Genomic DNA, 20,220 nt, shown 5'->3' with positions numbered 1-20,220 from the left:
GCGCTCGGTCCCCGCCCGCGCTGCCGCGCCGCTCCGGCGCTGCCTGTGGTCACCGTGCGCCCGGGCGCCCGCCGGGTGGGCGGCGAGGAGCGAGCTAGCCGGGAGCTGGGGGCTTCCACTCCGGCCAGCTCACCTGGCGCGCTCGGCCGGAAACTTCTGCGCGCTCAAGGCCGGGGCTCTGCGCTGGGGCGGGGAAAGGAAGGTAAGGAAGGGACTCCCGGGGCGCCGCGGCTGCAGCCTTCCCGGAGCTGTCCGCTCCCTCGAACCTCGCGGCACCTTGGGGAACTTTGCCCGCGCGGCTTCTGCCGGGTCCTATTCCGCGGTGGGGGGCGGCAAGGCCGCCAGTCCCCGGGAGTGCCTGCGCCTGGTCGTGCTGTGTCCCCGCGCTGCCCGCTCCGCTCCCCACCAGCAGCGCTCGCGCCAGCCTCTAGCCCTGGGGTCCCCGCGAAGCCGCTGGAAGCCTGGAGTCCGCTGCTGCGGCTCTGCTCGCTCTAACCCCTGGGAACGCGCGCGTTCACCCCCCAGGCCTCCAGATGAACGCTCCCCGCCCCATCCTCGCACCCCCCTCCTTGGGTCCCCTCCCCTCCCCCCCTCGATCTGCCCCAGGCACCTTGGAGCTCAAAAGAAAAAGGCCCGATTTCGATGGAGAAAAGCCAGTGTAATGGGACTCTAACAGTCTTTGGTTTCACCTTGGAGAAATCGTGCCGCCGCTCTGAGTTTCCCTTTCTTCATATGCAAAGGGCTGGCCCAGATCAGAGTTTTCACACTGAGTTGGGGGCTTGAGAAAGCCGGCTCGTCAGTAGTCACTCTGACCTGTTTTCTGTATTGGAGAACACACTACAGCCCCTGCCCCAAGGAAGTAAAAAAAGAAAGGACAGAAATGGGGGGAATTCAATAAATCACCTCTTCACCACGGTTAACAATGTTATAGTTTTGAGGGTGTTTATTTTAGGGAAAAATTTAAAGGCACACAATCAAAATACACTAATAGGGCTATGACAGCAGAAACATTGTCTTAGCTTCTAAAAATTGTTTAGGAGACATTTGCAAAAAGTTAAAAGTTTATATGTAAATAATAAATAGGAAAGTAGAATTAGATGCCCACTTTTGAACATAATTTGATTTTACCAAACTTCTAAAATGAGACAATGTTCTTTCCCAACTCTTTAACTCTTTTACTTAGGTATTTTGAATTTGCAAGCCTGAACATTGCAATCAAGTTTTATGGTAGTTTTAAAAATTATTGCTGCCTGTTCACACTGAGGTTTAGGGCTATTTTCTTTTGCGGTAGTTTTAATACCAGGGACAGTTGCCGGAACATATCTCTGGTATGACAGTACAATAACTTGGCATTGTTCTCTGTGGCAAGAGAAAATCAAAAGTACTAGGAACAGAAAATACAAATAGGACAAAATTAGATCTTCTTCCACATTTGTATCTGGCTGGCTCCAGATGATCTTTAAAGCTCTTATTTTCCCTGAGAAATTGTGTTTATCTCTTGACGAGTTTGGGATACAATTATTAATTGAAATATAGAGTAAGACATTATCTGTCCTAAAAATTGTACACGTTAAGGTGGAAGACATTTGGTAGTTGAGTTTAATATTATCTGTCTCTCAAAATAGCTGAATCATTGTGCATTCTGTGCTTCTAAATGGTGACATTCTGTGCTACTAAATTAAAATGTGTCATGAGAAACTAAAACCCTATACTTCTTACCACAAGACTGACTAATAGGGTGAACACACTGAAGCACTTGTGCCCATTTACTTTGAACAACCTCCAGGAAGATCAAATATGGTAATGAAATATTTGCTGTGGTATAGGAGCACCGCAGCCCATAAACAACATGCAGGCAAGAAGTTTCAGAATAGGTCTCATAATTTGAAACTGAGCTTAGGAAGGTCAACATTTGAATTTCACTAAAATGCAAGTTCCAAGGATTTACTGAATTATGGTGTATATTAATAATAGCTTACTGCCATTTGAAGGTTAGTCACAGTGGATTATGCTATACTGCTTTTTGAAAATACGTATTATTCCAATGAAGTTGCTATATAAAGAAATAACTTATAGATAACTCAAATTTTGGATTTGCTTATGCATCATTTATTCAGTCAGAAACATTGGTACATGCATTACACTGTACCCAGCTAACCTGTACCCAGCTAACCTGTACCCAGCTAGGTAGGAACACACACACACACACACACACAATCTGCCAACTACCTTGATTCACTGCGTATTATCCTGCAAGATTTTGTTTGATATTCTTTCACACATGAACTTTTCTATGTAAAAACCCACTCATTCAACATCACAAACATGTCTCAGCATCTTGATTCAAAAACAACAAATAATATGCTACCCTGAACACACAAGGTCTCCTATTTTGAAAAATACCACATAGTGCCTACTGAAAAAGGAAAGCATAATATTGAAGAGGAGCTTGAGATACTTAAACATTTGAAATAATCAAGAAAGTATGTGGTATTTCCTAGGCAAAAGGGATAAGAGACTAAACCATATTGAGGATTATGATAGGCAATATTGCAAAAATAAATGTCTGCAGTTGCAATAACTTCAGGTATTGCATATTCAATCACAAGACTGAAAAATAAAAGAAATGGGAAGATTGTTGAGTATGAGGATTAAGGGCCAAAGGGAAAGCTCTATACAAAACACCTTGAAAGGAAATGACTACGCTCTGCAAAAGTATTTCTTTTAGCACTATTAGGTGCTGGCCTGGTGGATTTAAATATTGCTGACCCTGGCATATAGTTTACATGGTGATTCAGCAGAAAAAATGAAAAAGGAATGGTTTTAGTTAACTAGTTAGCACATGTGAACTTATAAAGCATGTTTTGCCAGGAAAGAACACAAGAACCTGAACTAAATAAACAGAAAAGTTGAGTTCATTTGCCACATATTGGTCACTTGGAGTAAAGTACAATGAAGGTGTCTATCAAGAAAAGATTATTGTGTCTATAATTAATTTCTCTTGCATGTTTCATCAGGAATCTCTGGTGGATTTATTGTATGACATGATAGCAATTGATCAAAAGTGAGTGGCTTCCTGCTTGTGCCTTTAGTCATTTTTAGGATATGCAGTCAGAACTTGAAGCCAAGTGTGGGGATTGTTTACTTAAAGCCATCGAATGGCAAGCTTGAGAAGGTGTTTACTACTGTTTGTTCATATCAAGAAGTATAGGGTGCTGAGGGAACCAACTGGTGGAACATACCGGCTGATTCCTCTGTTGCTTGAAAAAGTATACTTTCTTATGAAGACATTTACATTTCATTGAATCTAGAACTGAAGGGGAAAACAGGAGTGTACAGGAAGTGGTATCCTCACCACTACATCTGGTGATGAAAAGAGCAAATATATCTGCCTACCTGGGGATGAATCTGTGTGCCATTCTTTTTCTATCCTGACACAACTTACTTAACTTCCCTATACCTCAGTTTTCCCATCTATATAAAATAGGGGCAGTAAAACTACCTACTTCAAAAAGTTGTGAGAATTAAATGACATACTATTTTCAGGTTCTTAGCAACATGTCTGGGACATAGCAAGTATTCAGTAAATGCTAGATGCTGGTGACCGTTGAGTGTGGGGGTGATAGTAGAAGAAGTGATAGTAACAGGAATAGAGGAAGACCGACAAAAGGACAGTAATGCATGAATTTTCCATTACTCTTGGAGCCTCAAAAAGAATTACAGAACTGGGCCTCCCCGGTGGCGCAGCGGTTGAGCGCTGGGTTGCGAAGCTGCCCGCGGCCTCTGCTGTGCCGGTTCGATCCCCGGCTGCTCCCCGGCCACCGGAGGAGGATCCCACATGGTGCGCAGACCTCTCCTGCCACCCGCTGCTCCCCTCAGCAGTGTACTTCAGTCCTTCTGCCTGCTCTGCTCCCCACTCTGGCTCTGGTGAATTCTCTCACCCTCCCGTGCTCCAGTGCATGTGTAAACAAAATAAACAAATAAATAAATAAATAAAAACATGCCTCTATTAAAAAAAAAAAAAGAATTACAGAACTATTGTTTTGAGTTTCTATGGGCAGTCTTTTGAGGGTTAATTTAAGACTCCATGACAGGAAAACAACATAGTGCTGAGAAGCACTGTGAATTTGTAAGTAATTCCCATGCCTCTCATAGTGTCTTGTTTTTCAGATACTATTGAAGAACTGTCTCATCTGATTTTCCTGATTTAAATCTAGGCAATTCAAAGCACGGTGTTTGCTTTCCTTCAGACCAGTAGGAATACTTTGATTCCATTCCCTCTCCAGGCCTGTGGTGGAGTCTAATACAATTTAACATAATCACAGGATCACTGTTCTGTGATTGTTCCAGCACCATTTGCCATATAATGTTACCTATCCAAGAAGCATCTGCCCCAGTCATGGTTCCTGCTAACACTCAAGGGGAGGGGATTTTACAGGGCATGTGCCCCAGGAAGGCAAGAATCTTGGGGACCATCTTAGAATTTTACCTACCATAGTGTGTGATAAAGTGAGAACTCAAACAAAGCTGGAAATAATCAAATGTGATTTTAGCTGAAACATGAGAAACAGAAATATCCAACATAGCCTGTAGGCATATTCTCTAATTTCTTCAGGTCTCAAGGAGAAGCCACACTCTCATTAATAAGGAAGCCTAAAAGCATACTCCAGCCTAGCAACCTAGTGGTGCATGAAAAGACCCATGCATTAATTGTAAACAAAGGCTGGTGTGGACCCTTTAGAATCCAGAAAGCCACAATACAATCTCTAGTTTAAAAATGTGTGTGTGTGTGTGTGTGCGATTGCCTGGGATTTCCAGTGTGTTCTATGAGGTATCATCAGAAGATGAAATGAGAAAGTGAAACCATGTAATACAATGACTTAGGAAAGTGGAATATATAATTGCTAAGACAAAGGAAAAAGTGGTGCCTTTCTTGGTAGGATAAAGAGGCCAAGCGTATTATGGAGTTGGCCATCTATGTAGGCAGAAACCAGATGGTGACATCTATGCCTTTGATCGCATCTGAATGACTGTAGCATATGAATAGTGTAGTATCATTTACATTTATATTAGCTCTCCGTTCTTAATCTTAGATAATTCTTCCATATTTATACACTTTTACATTATACATATGGCACTGTTTGCATAGCATCATGCCAAGTCTTTTCATTTCCTCTCTCTGTTACTTGAGAAATAGAATGCAAGCCACATATATACTTTAAAATTTTTTAGTGGCAACATTGAAAAATAAGAAGAAATGGATGAAAATAACTTTAATAATGTCTTATTTAATCCAGTATTTCCAAACTATTATCATTTCAACATGTAGCCAATACAAAAATCATTAATCACATAGCCTTTATCTTTTCATGGTCTTTGAAGTCCATTGTATATGACACATTTCAATTCAGACCAGCCACACCTCAGGCTGAGAAGCAGCCACACAAGGCTAGTGGCTTCCACAGTGGGCAGCACAGATCTAGAGTTCTAAGGCCCCTCAGTCATGGGTATTTAGCTTCAGCCCTCACCTCTCTGTGTACTCGCTTTCTAGATAATATTGCCAAACTCAAGTCTTTTTTTTAGAGAATAAATTCCTGGTGGTTTTTTTTTTTTAAGATTTATTTATTTATGCATACAAGAGCTGGGGTACAGGCCAAAGATATGGAGGGGTGAGAGGATTCCCCAGAGACAGAGTGGGGAACAGAACAGGAAGATTAACTGAAATACACTGCTGAGGGAAGCAGCAGGCGCGACAGGGGAGGGCTGCCTGCGCCATGTGGGATTCTTGCCGGCCAGCTGGGATTGAACCTGCGCTGCAGAGGCTGCAGGCAGCTTCACAGCACTGTGCTTAACCGCCTGCACCACCAGGGAGGCCCAATTGCCAAACTCAAGTCTTTATTCAGTGTTGTCTTGTGTAGTAGTAACTGTTAAATATCTCTCCCCATCCTGCCCCTCATCTTCTGCTGTGAATTCTGTTGCTAGACCAAAAGCATTAGACTAAACATGGTTGAAACTAAGTCCCCTTTCCTTTGATTTCTTTCCTAACTTTGGGACATCTTACCATTTTGAAGTGTCATCAACCCTTCTCTGTTCCTCTGCCTCAACAGAGACATCTCTACCTTTCACTTCTTCCTCATAGTCGAGTATACACTTCCTTTCTTTCTCATCCAACTCCTAAACTACTGATGCAGGTATTGGTCATATCTCACTTGCACTTCCTGAGGAACCCACTTATTCCAAAACTGCATTCCAAACATTGCTTTTCTCCCTGAGCACTATTATCCTCATCAGTCAATAGATATTTACTGGACTCATTCTGTTCTAAACAGAGGGGGATTTCAAATATATATATATATATATATATATATATATATAATGACCAGTCAGCAAAGCTGGTGTTTTAAAAATACACATTCAATGTTTATATCTTTTTAAAAAAATAATTGAATATGCACCCCAACTGAGAGAACAGAACAAAGTAGAAAGATCACAAAGGGGGCCTCCCTGGTGGCACAAAGGTTAAGCACAGCACTGTGAAGCCATCCACAGCTTCTGTAGCACAAGTTCAATCCCTGACCATGCAGGGAGCTACCCACATGGCACAGCAGACCTCTCCTGACTTGCCTGCTGCTCCCCTCAGCCGTGTATTTTAGTCAATCCACCTGTTCTGCTCCCCACTCTGTCTCTGGTGAATCCTCTCACCCCCAGCACCTCTAGCCTGTACCCCAGTTCTTGTATGCATAAATAAATAAATCTTTCAAAAAAAAGAAAGCTTCACAAAGGAAAACAGTGTATAATGGTTATATATGATGGAAGCCATGTGCACTGCAGCCACTGTGTTAAGGACCTACTGCTATAGAATATCCAGAAGCCTTGAGTCCTCTTGGAATGATCAGTGGTGAGGAAGGAAACTTCCTCCTCACCTGGACAAAGTAGAGAAATGGGAACACACAAGGAGAAAATATGTCTCTAGCCCCTTAAAAATAGGGATGAAAATCCAGATCCTTTACAGAATGTTCTAGTATTTCTCAAACCCATTCCACTCTTTCCTTAACCCTGGTTGCACATCAAAATCACTGAGAAGTCTGTGGGGAAAATACCAATCTCGTACCCCAGCAGAGGCCTTAAGTGATTCAGTTAGTAATCTCTAGCATTGGGCCCCAATCACAAACCTGGTGTTAATACCTATAGTCTTAATTCAGTTCTGTCACTCAGCTCTGTATTTGAACCCATGCTTGCAAAAATCTTCTATTCCATACCATGTAGAGTCATGTTATTTTAGAGTAAAAGGGACTATGTATTATTTTAAGGAAACAGGTCTAACCAGATTGATGTCACACAGCTATTGAGCGGCACAGCTAAGACCTCAGCTCTTTCCTTATGGCTGGATGAGAAACATCCAGAGCTAACAAGAGCACTATAATTATAGTGCGCTAACACTATAGTGCACTAACAACAGCACTATAACTGTTGACAACAGGCATCAAAGAACATTATGCTGAGTGATCGGCATAGAAGGACAGTCAGTGGAACAGACGAGCTGGGGACCTTCCTGCATGAAGTGAGATTGAGATCATTCAAGGACATCATGAGAGACAAAATGATGTCTCTCAAGCTTTTGTGTGCTCAAGAATCAGCTGGGAGCTTATTAGAAAAATGCATTTTCCTGGGTCCCTTCCTGATATAGTTGTTCTGGGGTCAGGACAGGGAAGGAGTACTTTTAAAAGCCATTCAGGGGATTCTGATGTAAGAAGAGGTTGGAGGACACTTCTTGGAAACACCAAATACTCCTCTAAGGTATAAGTTTGTTGTTGGCTTCCAGTAACTGTCTTTCTGTCACTAGAAAGCAAAGGCTCAAGCATAGTTGGTTTATGAGACTGTACCCACCAGGACCCAGATAAAGAAGAATAATAGGCATGAATGAATTTAAAATTTAAAGATGGATAGCAGCCAGAAATGACCATTGGTGTTTCTGTGTTCGCTTATAAACCTGTGAGGGAAAGAAAACCTTTCTGAAACTACAATCTTTAAATGACTCAGCTCTGTAACAACAAGCAACATACACAGTGATGCTATTTCTATATTATTTTAAAAATTGCCAAGAAGTTTAAATATAGATTTCCTCATTTGAAGCTTCCATAACCCTTTAAAGTGACCAGAATAGAGGATACTACCTCTGCTTCACTGATGAATAAACATCCCTGTGTTCATCTAAATCGGGAAGAAACTAAAGCCTATATTTTCTAATATCGGGTACTGTGGAAGCAGAATGATGTAGTTTAGAATGGAGCCAAGCAAACCTAGATGGAATTTAATTTCCATTACTAGAAATGTGACCTTGAACAGTTTACTTGCATTCTCTGAGTTTCAACTTTAACATCTCTGAAATGGAGATAATAGTACCCTCCTTATGAATTGTTGTGAAGATTAAATGAGATAATTTTTTAAATATGTCTGGCGCATAGTTTCTGACTAAGTGTACCATCTTGAGGATAAATAGAGAAAGCCAGCCTTTTAAGCTGTTTATTTAAAATGATTATTTGGCATATGGAATAACTACCAAAGTTAGGATTTGATTCCAATTAATGAGTAGAATATTGATGGAATTTTGATCTTGGGTTGCCTAGCAACAAAAACGAACTCAATACCATGAGCTACCAGAGTTGTTGTTTTTAATGAAATCAGAAATTCAGCTGTTCTTAAGGAGCTCACGGTTGTAAGAAGACAAAGGGATCCCCCAATTTGAAGTTGTGCCTGATTTTAAAATAAATGACATCCCAAATCTTCAGTTTTTGTACTCAACTATCTTGGATGTTGTGAGCCTCCCCAGTTCTGTTCCTCTAGGTAACAGAAGATATTAGAACACTCATGAAATTGGGTAGAGTGGGAACAGAGAAGACAGAGTGCTTGCACCTCTATAACCAGCATATTCAAAATCAACATTCATTGAGTGCCAAGAGTCAGAAATAAAATTAACGTTTGTCTTTGCCCCTTGAGCACCTCTGGCCTGTACCCCAGTTCTAGAATGCATAAATAAATAAATCTTTAAAAAAAAGAATTTTAGGGCCTCCCTGGTGGCGCAAGGGGCTCAGCACCACACTATGAAGCAATCCGCAGCCTCTGCAGCACGAGTTCAATACCCGGCCCGCCAGGGAGAAACCCACATGTCACAGCAGACCTCTCCTGACTCGCCCACTGCTCCCCTCAGCAGTGTATTTCAGTCATTCCGCCTGTTCTGCTCCCCACTCTGTCTCTGGTGAATCCTCTCACCCCCCACACCTCTGGCCTATACCCCAGCTCTTGTATGCATAAATAAATAAATCTTTTAAAAAAAAGAATTTTAGAATCAAAGAGAGGAAAATACAAATTACTTTATGAGTGGCTTTCTGTCTATGTCCCTGGCAGTATTCTAAGCATTATGAACTAAGCAATACAAGCAGATATAGCAGGTCTTAAATATCCACTATTAGGATTATTACCTTCCTGCCCGACCAGTACTGGAAGGCCACTTTGCTCTTCCAGCACATTAATATTGGATTCACAGGGATGGAGTTGAGCAGAGGAGGACTTGTGCTTCCACCCTCCCTGTGACTTACCTGAAACAAGTGACTTCCCAGTCTGCCTCCCTTTTCTCATTTGTAAGCTGGGCGCGATGATTTACCCTCTGCCTTCCTCATGGCGATCTGTGTGATACAAGATAATAAATGTAAAAGTTCTGAACTGATAAATGCAATCTTTGGATGGGTTATCAGTTTGCCACTAAGTTTATATCATATTTCACCGAAAATCCCTGCGCTTTTCTTTACATTTTCTTACTTCTTTATTAGCATACTTTTCTTTACATTTTCTTACTTCTTTTAAGGAGGAAAAAAGGGGCCTCCCCGGTGGCGTAGTGGTTGAGCGCTGCCTTGTGAAGCTGCTCGCAGCCTCTGCAGCGCCGGTTTGATCCCCGGCTGCTCCCCGGCCACCGGAGGAGGGTCCCACATGGCACGCAGACCTCTCCTGCCGCCCGCTGCTCCCCTCAGCAGTGTACTTCAGTCCTTCTGCCTGCTCTGCTCCCCGCTCTGGCTCTGGTGAATTCTCTCACCCTCCCGCACTTCTGACTGTACCCAGTGCTTATATAAATAAATAAATAAATCTTTAAGGAAAAAAGGGGGAGCTTGGAGTGATTATGTTTATTTGTAGTTAATTTTGTCTCCCTGTGCTAACTTTTTTTTTTTTTCAGGGAAAATGGACATTGTTGCTTAAGAAATTAATTGTGCCACTTTGACATTTCAGCATTTATTTACCAAAAATATGACTTAAGGTCTACAGCTCTGTAAGGCAGACAGCTGGTAGATGAATCATGTTCAACATTCATATAGTACTGCTGGTGGCACACATCAGAGGAATATGCTCATCACCTGCCCCTGTCAGTTCTTCCTCTTCTAATAAAGTACATCTGTTTTGGTGACTGAATAAAAACACACCACGTGGAGAAGGCTGGGTGTGGAGTAATTTAAGCAGGGCACGTCAGCACACTGAGAGATACAATATCAAGGGTAGGAAGATGGTTTGGTAGCAGCTTATTGAAATAGAAGTTGACCGGAAACCACTGGACGCACAATTCCTCCAATTATCACTGTGAGCCATGGTCCTGGAATGTAGGGCTCCCCCCCTCCAAAAAAACCCCCAAGATTTTAAAAGGATAAGATTCCATGCTTTCCTTTCTGAATCACCACAAACATTTACATGACCTTTTTCTATTAGCATCATTTTAACATTTTGTGGAGGATTATAAATTTTTAAGGAAGTTCACACCAAAGTTCAGTGCTCTCCTGGCAGTGCTTTTTAATATTGGCTTCAGTGGCTATGCCTGGTATCCTCAGGAATTGATTAATTTAAAATATCCCAGTTCTAAAAGTGAAACAGCAGGGACACTGACATTTGCAGTCTGCTATTTCTCAGTTCACACTACTTAGTGTATTTTTACAATTTTTTTTTGTTATGAATATCCAGTAGTATATAATTTTGTGTTTTGTTTAAAGAAGAGAAATTGAACATGCTCACGGGATGGGACTGCCTCCAAGCTCATCATTTCACAGAGTGGTGGCAGGGGTGGTGACTAGGAATATGCAAAATGTTTAAAATGTATTTGAAAGCAAGTTAAGTGAAAAGAATGATATGACTAACTTATGGGTCTCTGTTATTTTTTTCTCTTTTTTTTGAAATGATTCACGTGGTGGTACTCTTAAAATCATTACTTGCTGAGAAAAGAATTTATTAAAATGAAAAACCAGGAACTTCCATAACAGCCATTCCTTTATTTCCATCTCTAGTCTGTTGATAATTGCACTGTTCCTTTTCTCACTTGACCTTAGTCATTTTCACCCCATGTGTGTATTTTTTTTTTCCTATGGACAAGATCGGTGATATCTGATATTAACAGGTGTTCTAGAAATAATATATCTCAAAAATAAAAACACTAAATATAGCACACAAGATCAAGTCTTTTGAATGTTGTTATACTGGTGGTAGAATTATGGGGACCTGAGAGGAGAAATCAAATATTGTACAAAAATCAGCTATGATATAAAAAATAAGTACATGGTTACACACACACACACACACACAAATCAATCTAATGAATGTCTCACACTGAAACCATTTATTGGTTAGGAAACCTGATGGTAAATGATACATATCCTACAGCTCTGTCGTCATGGTTAATTCTCTCCTGACTCAGATAACATATTAGCATTTTTACCATATGTCTGAAAGGGTAGAGCATATATGTGCAGAGGAACAAGTCGGTAACATTTTTAACCATCTGGTAAATTAATGTGCAAGTAGCAGGAATTTTAATATTGTTTATTTAGTTATATAGATGCAACCTTTAACCTGAAATAGCCTCTAAATTAGAACTGAAATTCTATTTCTCAATTTCAATCTAATTTACTAAACATTTTCACAGCACCCTTAAAAATCAGACCCTATAATTATATTTTCTTATGTTTATTGATTTATTTGGGCTCCTCAAAGTGCCTAAGTTGATATCTTCCATGGGTGGCCACATAATGGAGCCAACATTCAGGCTCCAGAGCTGAAGTTCTACTCTGTCACCAACTACTGTGTGGCCTGGGAGAAGTTAATTGGCCTCTCTGAGCCTCACATTTTTCATCTGTGAAGACTGAATTATATTGTCAAACAGTATCTCTTAAAGGATGGAGGGCCATGGGCTGATGCATCAAAGCCATGTGAGGAGCTTGTTCAACATAGCAGCTCACAGGACCCGTCCTCAAAGATTCTGCCTCAGTATCTTTGGAAACAGCCTATGAATCTGCTAGTCACAGATCCCAAGAGATTGATAATAGCACTTAGCTTCCTTGAAAAATATGCCATTAGCTAATCCTAACAAATACTAAAATTTCTGTAAATAATTTATTATTAATAAATATAACTAAATATACTTTTTATATTCTGGAAATTTACCATTTTGACAGCATTTATACTTAAATATTCTAACTCATAGAAAAAATGTCAACTTGGCATAAGTAATACCATCAATTCATCAAATAGACCTCAATTCCTCTTGTTTAATTAGATCCCTTATTTCCCCCACAGGAAACTGCAAAATATTTGTGGACAAGATCTAAATCAGGAGTTCAGATGAACTTAAAAAAATAGCATGGGAGTCTTAGCTTTTCAAGATCCCTATATGCCAAACCCTTAATCACAGGTGTTCGGACTTTCTCTGATTTTGTGAAGACTGAACAAAGCTGATGATGGAAAAGCAAAGGACCTAATGACTGGCTTTAGTATCATCTAATTTCAACTGAAAAGTGAATCAAATGATAAAACAACCATGGAAAGAAATTCAAGTTTATGGAAGAACCTAATAGATGAACACCCAGTCTGTACCACGTGGAAGCAAGAGGCTGAAGGAGCCATTTATCACCTTGCCAGTATTTTATTTGTAGTAGGTTTCATGGGTGGCAGTGGATTCTTTGGGCTCCTCTATGTCTTCAGTTTACTGGGCTTGGGTTTTCTCTGCTCTGCTGTCTGGGCTTGGGTAGATGTCTGTGCAGCTGACATATTTTCCTGGAATTTTATACTGTTTGTCATCTGCTTCATGCAGTTTGTTCATATTGCCTATCAAGTTCACAGCATAACCTTTGCCCGAGAATTCCAGCTGTTGTACAGCTCCATTTTCCAGCCTCTGGGGACCTCTATGCCTGTCTTCAGAACCATTGCTTTGAGCTCTGAAGTGGTTACTTTGGAAAAGGAGCACTGTTATGCCATGCAAGGGAAGACCTCCATTGATAAACTCTCACTGCTTGTTTCAGGAAGGTTTGTAGTCTTGGTTCTTGCATGTCTTCCTTTCATATTAGTTATTAGTTTGTGTTTCTTTTGGCTACATTTTTCTATCTCAGTATAGCATAGTACTGTGTAGAGTTAGTGCTCCGAGGCTCAAGAGAGTCTTTGACATGAGTCATGAATATAAGCATTTAGAATACATGGTATTATTTCCTTTAAGCAGGAAATAGTCCAGAGCCTTGATAGTCTTAGAAATCAAATGTATGAATTGATTGATGTGGACATGCTATTTGTTTTCAAGCTGATCACTGAAAGTCAAGAAGAGGATGATGCCAGCTTGAATTAATAAAATTAATAGAATTAATGGAATACAAAGTAGTACATGTAAAATCTAAACAATGATAGGGCATTCTTTTAAATAATAGAGAAGATTTAAATTTCATGATCAGTTTTTTTCAATAAATTCTAGCCCACATGCTAAGGGGAGGGAAGGCACACTTCACTTATTTATAGATAGATAGATAGATAGATATACACATATATATATATATATATACAACACACATATATTGATATATGTGTATAATATGAGAGAAAGAATCTAAATTTTGAAAACAAAAAGTTTGGGGGGAGAAAGAAACAATAATATAATTACCCATATTTTCTAAAAGGTTACAGTTTATTATAGAGATATTTATATAATTATAAGGGTACTACTTTATGTTCTTCAGTGCTCTGCCTAATTTAAATTCTGATTAAGTGCAATAAAACTTTTGTTGAAATATAGACACATAAATGTATAGCTTGATGAATTTTCTGATGAATTTCACCTAATATTTCAGAATCCTAACTGTGAAGAACATCAGTGCATGAATCTTAGAGGAGATTTTGTCACTTATTGTAATGTATGAATTTAATTTTTTACCCTTCAAAATTTTAAGAGCCAAAAAGGTCATCAGAAATCTGAAATATTGCCCCCTCCCATTGCCCACAATTATGTTTGCTTTCTCCTTCCCTCATAAATGATGTTCCTTGTGTTTGGGTAGGATGCGAGTGACAGTAGATGGAGAATTTCTGCATTACATTTTCCCCTTCCAGTTCCTGGATTCTCCTGAATGGGATTCACTGAGACCCACAGAGGAAGGCATTTTTCAGGTAAGGGATAACCAGACCATACAGTGAATACTGCCTCTTCCAAAGAGATAAACAATGCTTGTTTAAAAACAAACAAATAGGCAAGCAAACTAGCACATGTTGCAGGAATAGTTTATTTTTAACTCTAGAGTATGCTTTGCAGCATGTATGACTTCCAAATTCCATTTGACTCTTACTGATTCATTTAACTTTATAGGTCCAGCAACAAGAAGAATGGGCAATATATATGACAGAAAGGAGTCTATGATAAATATTCTTAAATTCCCCTTTTTTTAACTGCATAGATATGGGAATTAAAACATAGTTCATTGAGGTTTGACTGCCAGCTAAAAACTGCCAGTATAACATTTAGAAAAACACCAATAGGAAAAATCTGCTCTTAGACAAAATAAGTGATTAAAAAATTTTAAATGTTGATGGAGTTGTTTTCTAGCAAATATAATGTTGAGTTTGCTAATCTGCTGCTACATCTGTTTTGAAATATGATCATTGCAGTGGTTTTCTTGTGAATTACTTTTCCTGTAAGTTAGTACATGTAATATAGGGGTATGTTAAAATTCATATACCTATGGAAAATAAATATTTTCTATTAATAAATTTAATAAATAATATATAATAAATTTAATAAATTCTATTTGTACTACAAAAATTGAGTTAAGGTTAAAGGACCATAGTCTTCAGAATTGACTTAGAAATACTTCTCCACATTAGCTAACTTCACTATTTTTTAATATCACACTGCTCTCATTTCAGAAGAATGTAAAATATAGATCCCTGAACTTAGAAAGCAGATGAAGTGGAGACTGGCACAACATTCTGATTACTCATGTTCTAAAATTACATGTAATAATACATTTTGTATATTGTAGGTCAGCAGACTTTTTTCATCTAAAAAAAGCAGCAAATGAAAGTCACTTAAAATTGGGAGCAAGAAAAAGTGACAGGATTTTCCTTGCTTCCCAATTTTTGTTTATATGTGGTCTTAGGGTTTTATTTTTGTTTTTGTTTTTTCAGGTAACCCTCACAGCAGAAACTGACTGTCGATACGTGTCTTGGAGGAGAAAGAAATTATATTTACTCTTTGCTCAGCATCGCTACATCTCCCGCCTGTTTTCAGTTCTAATTGGCAGTGACATTGCAGATAAACTCTACGCCTTGAATGACAGGGTATACGTAGGAAAAAGATACCACTATGATATTCGGTTACCCAACTTTTATCAAATGTCAAGTCCAAAAATGCCCAAATCACCCCTCACTGAACATTTTCGGAATTCCCGGCGGCATTGTGATCAATGATATTGATGTCAGAAGTTTTATAATTACAAAAAGACATTCTTCATCATTCCCCAAATGAAAGCAAAATATAGAAAATTGAGCTCACTAATATTTTTATAAAGCAAACTCATCAGCAAGGTGCCATTGCCAGCTGTTTTATTCATCTCAACTTCTGCATTGTAAATAAATTTTACAATTTTTTCATGTATTTCTTATTGGAATAATGGGGATGAATAACTAAGACCAGTTTGCCCTTTCCTGCATCAGAACTGGGAGAATGAAATTTTGCATTCGTAACTATTTTCTCAGTTTTATTCAAACCTGTTTCCTTACCCTTCTGAGCTGAGCATCGCATCTTAAGAAGCAGCCCACAGATACTTTCGGTATAAGAATGGGTTGGCGATTGTCCACATCAGCACTTCCAGAATTCACTTTTTGCTATAACCTCTGATGAAAGCAAGATGTACTATTTTGATGGGCAGGAAATATCTATTTTAAATGTAAAACTATTTAACATGACTAGAAAGCAGAATAAATGTAAGAGATGATAATGTGCCAATCTTGAAGACTATTCTATTACTACAAGTAATTCATCAGTTTAATTATACAATAATATTTAAAAAGAGGCAATTAGCGGAAAACAAAGCTGCATAGCAATTACCTAGTAAAAATAATACCTGTGAGCAAACACTAAACATATTGCACAGCATTTCAATTTCACATGTTCAGCTGAAGGGCAATAGGGAGGGGTTTGACTGTATTGGACTCAGTGAAAGATCCGCCCTTGACACAAACACCTGATCCGGCCTTATAGCCATTTTTCTTTCAGCTTTGTAAAGAAAAGCTTAGAGATGGAGGCCCAGTCACTGATCTGATACCTATCTTAGGGAGATGGGTTTTATGAAGATCCGGTGCAGGCCATGTTCTTTGGTAGGAAAATAAATCACACCTGTAACGAAGGTGTATGGCACTGAGGAAACAGAAATCCCTTTCCTCATAGAGCTTACATTCTGGTAAGAAGGGAAACAGGTGAGGGTCTCCCCTGTGGCACAGCGGTTGAGCACTGGGTTGTGAAGCTGCCCGCAGCCTCTGCAGCGCCGGTTTGATCCCCGGCTGCTCCCCGGCCACCGGAGGAGGTTCCCACATGGCGCGCAGACCTCTCCTGCCGCCTGCTGCTCCCCTCAGCAGTGTACTTTGGTCCTTCTGCCTGCTTTGCTCCCCGCTCTGGCTCTGGTGAATTCTCTCACCCTCCCGCGCTTCTGACTGTACCCAGTGCTTGTATAAATAAATAAATAAATTTTAAAAAAAGAAGGGAAACAGGTGATAAGTCATAAAAACCTAGAATTAGAAAAAGATAGTGCCAGGAAAAAGATAAATCAGGGAGGGTGGAAAGAGAAGGACACTGAAATTTTTAATAGGGTGGTCAAGGAAGGCCTGAGTAAGAAGGCTATGTTTCAACAAAGATCTGACAATCACACAGATATCTAGAGGAGGAGCAAGTTCAGCAGAGGAAAGAACCAAATGAGGAGGAGGCTTTTAGGCAGAAGCAAGGTTGCCTGTCCCTGGAGGAGCTAGATGGCCAGCCAGGCTAGAGCAGAATAAGCACTACATTTTGCCCTAATTTTAATAGGATCACTTTGGCTAGCCTGCTGAGACTAGATTGGGGGCCTGGGGGCACACATGTGGACTTGGAAAGATCTGTGTTAAGTGTGAGATGCCTACTAGACATTGAGGTAGAGTAGATAGTTGGATGAGTCTAGAGTTCAAGAGAAAGAAAGGTCTGGGTTGGAGATGGAGATTTGGGAGTATTTTGCATAGATGATATTTAAAGCCATGAGGCCAAATGAGAAGGCCAATGGAAGGAGTATGGATTCAGAAGAAGAATGGTTCAAGACCACTCCACTGTTAAGAGGATAGGAGATGGGAAAGAATTTCTAAAGGACCCAAGAAGGTAGAAAGTGAAGTAGGAAGAAAATCAGAAGTGTGGGGTCCTAGAGGCCAAGTCAAGAAAGTGCTCTAAGGAGAAGGGCGCAGTGAACAGTCCCAAGTAAGTCTGCAGGTCAGGTCATAGGAGCTCAGAGCTTGACCAGGACAGAGGTCATTGATGAACTTGACAGAAGTAGTTTTTATGGAGTAACCAGGAATTAAAACAACTAGTCGGCTGAAGTGAAATGAGAGGCAAGAATTTGGAAAGACATGTATAAGTTTTCAAGGATTTTTTAAATAAAGGGAAATAAATAAAGGTGGTGTCAAGAGAAAGAATGTTTTTTTTTTAAGACAAGGGAAATAATAGCATATTTCATGGTGATGGGAACGATCCAGAAGAGAAACTGAATTGCTGGAGTGATAATCTTGAGTAAGTGAGTGACGATGGATCCAGTGAACTAAAGCAGGAACAGGGACAATTAATTATAAGAAGAGAAAGCAGAATACATAATGTGCACTTTCTGGCAAGTGAGAGATACGATGGGAGCTTGAGAAAGTTTTCTCATGATTGCTTCTATTTTCTCAATGACCTAGGAAAGAAAGCAAGGAGGATGGGGGAAGAAGTAGTGGAGTTATGTAAAGTACATTACTTTTTTTGTATGTTAGCATCTGCTGGATGTGGGACAGTGTGACAAGGTCTGAATCATTAGTCTGGATGAGCTACTGAGCTATTCAAGTTTGGCATGAAGCAAAGAAATAGAGTGGGTTTCTTCTGTCTCATGCATGGTTGTCATGAACAGATGCAGTAGCAGCTCTCTGCCTGGTACAACTGAAGGCCTATAGAAAGCACCCACTGGCTGACTAGGGGGCTTCACAATGGGAGAAATCCTTTGAGTCTTTGAGATTTTGTGACATTAAATACTAAAATGCAGGGTATCCCAGATAGAAATCAGACTTTCAATTAGTACCAGCTAATACTTTAACAGGGGTTAGTTATCAGATAGCTGTCTAACCATAAAAGTCAACTGAGAACAAAGTCACAAATAAAGGATGTAGATCTTTTTGCTCATATGATGTGGCAGAGGGAGCATTTATATGTAAGTTTTCCAGAAACCCAACCACTTTTAGAGTGAGAAGGGAAGGGTACAAAGCTAACAAGGTAAAGGGATGCTGAAAGAAGGGTAAAGAGATGCTGTGAAAGCTGAAACCTCACCATCTCCACATTTTCATGGAGGACTGGCAAGTTCCCTTGGTATTAAGAGGGATAGCATTCTCCAGTACCTTCGTTTGCACTCAGGTTTTATCTTTAAAAACAAAAAATTAAAACCCCAATAGTGACCTCTATGTAGCTACTCTGTTTGGTATGCAATATCTAGCAAGCCACACTTTATAATCTCAAAATACTCTAATCAATGCAGAAGAAAAGAAACCACTGATATCCTGGGAAAGTACCTCTAATGTACAACATCATGGTGCACTTAAAATTGAATTTCCTTTTAAAAAATTGGGCTCAGCTTAATTGTTTCCAGCCCTAAATCCCTTCAGTTCTCTTTTATCAAAGATGATTGCTTTCCTGTGTTAAAAATGTTTTATGATTTTGTATACCAAATCATAAGTAAATGAGAATTGAGAATATGCAGACCAAGACAGTAGAGCATTATATAAAGTTCCAGGCTCTTGTGAGCCTGGGGCCCTTTGTGACTACACAAGTCAGGTTCCCAGGAAGCCAGCCTTGGCCAAGCATTGTCCCTACGACTTGAAGGAATTGGGGCGATTTCTTTGTGATTTTCTGTCCTAAATCTCACAGGCAGGAAAGACACTGAGAAGAGGCTCAGGGGAAAGGAAGTAGATTTGGCATAAAATGAACCAAAAACACCCTCACCCCAGTCACCAAGGCAAGTCCAAAGACTGCAGGCTTCTTTTGCAGTTTGTACTTTTGGATATTTAGGGGCTTCCCAACCTCTGGTGGCTGGGGTGGGGGTGCTATTCCTTTGAACCTGATTTGACCTCTATGCAAATCTGAGAAGGAACCTGTATGATTTGCCCTGGATTCTGCACCCTTAGGAACTCAAGGTACTGACATTATACTGCCTTTGAGGGGCTTGATGCTCTCTGAGTGCTTATGGGTTAAAATGCTTATGGATTTCTCTCCTCTTTAATTAAGGAGCAGAAGGAAATTCTTTTGCTCTCTGCTCATCTGGATGTCATACTGTTACACTGCACAGAACCAGAAAGCAGAATTGATTTGACAGAGCTGTTACAAAGTGAAATCCCTCATTTAAGCTGGCAAGAGTCATATGAAATATGTAGTAGGCAGAGAGCACACATATTTATAACAGCAACACAGTAACACATTATACAACATTATGTATACTTGAGACTTCTGGTTTGACAAAGAGTAACATATATATGTGGGATTGGATTTCATTTTCTAACTATTCCACGTTTCATTAAAATTCACATTGTTAAAGAAGAATTAACCTTCAGAAATAGTGTTCACAAATTAATATTACTTTTAATAGATGATAATAGTTTTTTTAATAATTATATAAATCAATGGGCCCAATT

General features: G+C 39.8%; 1 protein-coding gene and 1 long non-coding RNA gene across 5 annotated transcripts in view; one reads left to right on the top strand and one right to left on the bottom strand.

The window, feature by feature from the left end:
- Positions 1-20,220, bottom strand: part of LOC119252736 (uncharacterized) — a 111,499-nt gene that overhangs the window by 78,382 nt on the left and 12,897 nt on the right. For all 4 annotated transcript variants that reach the window (XR_008553307.1, XR_008553305.1, XR_005126906.2 and 1 more), the window contains exon 3: positions 9,597-9,683. This is a non-coding gene — a long non-coding RNA (uncharacterized LOC119252736). The remainder of the gene's footprint in view (positions 1-9,596; positions 9,684-20,220) is intronic.
- On the top strand, positions 76-15,934 carry POPDC3 (popeye domain containing 3). Its single transcript, XM_037520161.2, has 4 exons — positions 76-202; positions 12,604-13,329; positions 14,343-14,451; positions 15,466-15,934. The coding sequence occupies exons 2-4, from the start codon at positions 12,845-12,847 to the stop codon at positions 15,745-15,747; spliced, it is 876 nt and encodes a 291-aa protein (XP_037376058.1). The 5' UTR covers positions 76-202; positions 12,604-12,844; the 3' UTR covers positions 15,748-15,934.

Source organism: Talpa occidentalis, unplaced genomic scaffold, assembly GCF_014898055.3.
Source record: "Talpa occidentalis isolate TD23 unplaced genomic scaffold, MPIMG_talOcc4v2.1 talOcc4.2, whole genome shotgun sequence".
NCBI lineage: Eukaryota > Metazoa > Chordata > Mammalia > Eulipotyphla > Talpidae > Talpa > Talpa occidentalis.
The sequence above is the reverse complement of the archived record's forward strand: the minus strand, read 5'-3'. Positions and strand labels throughout refer to the sequence as shown.

Excerpts from the sequence above, each read along its gene's own strand:
- POPDC3 (XM_037520161.2), top strand. The coding sequence starts at position 12,845 with ATGGAAAGAAATTCAAGTTTATGGAAGAACCTAATAGATGAACACCCA. Across the intron at positions 13,330-14,342 it reads TCACTGCTTGTTTCAGGAAG|GATGCGAGTGACAGTAGATG; the intron begins GTTTGTAGTCTT and ends GTGTTTGGGTAG. Across the intron at positions 14,452-15,465 it reads CAGAGGAAGGCATTTTTCAG|GTAACCCTCACAGCAGAAAC; the intron begins GTAAGGGATAAC and ends TTGTTTTTTCAG.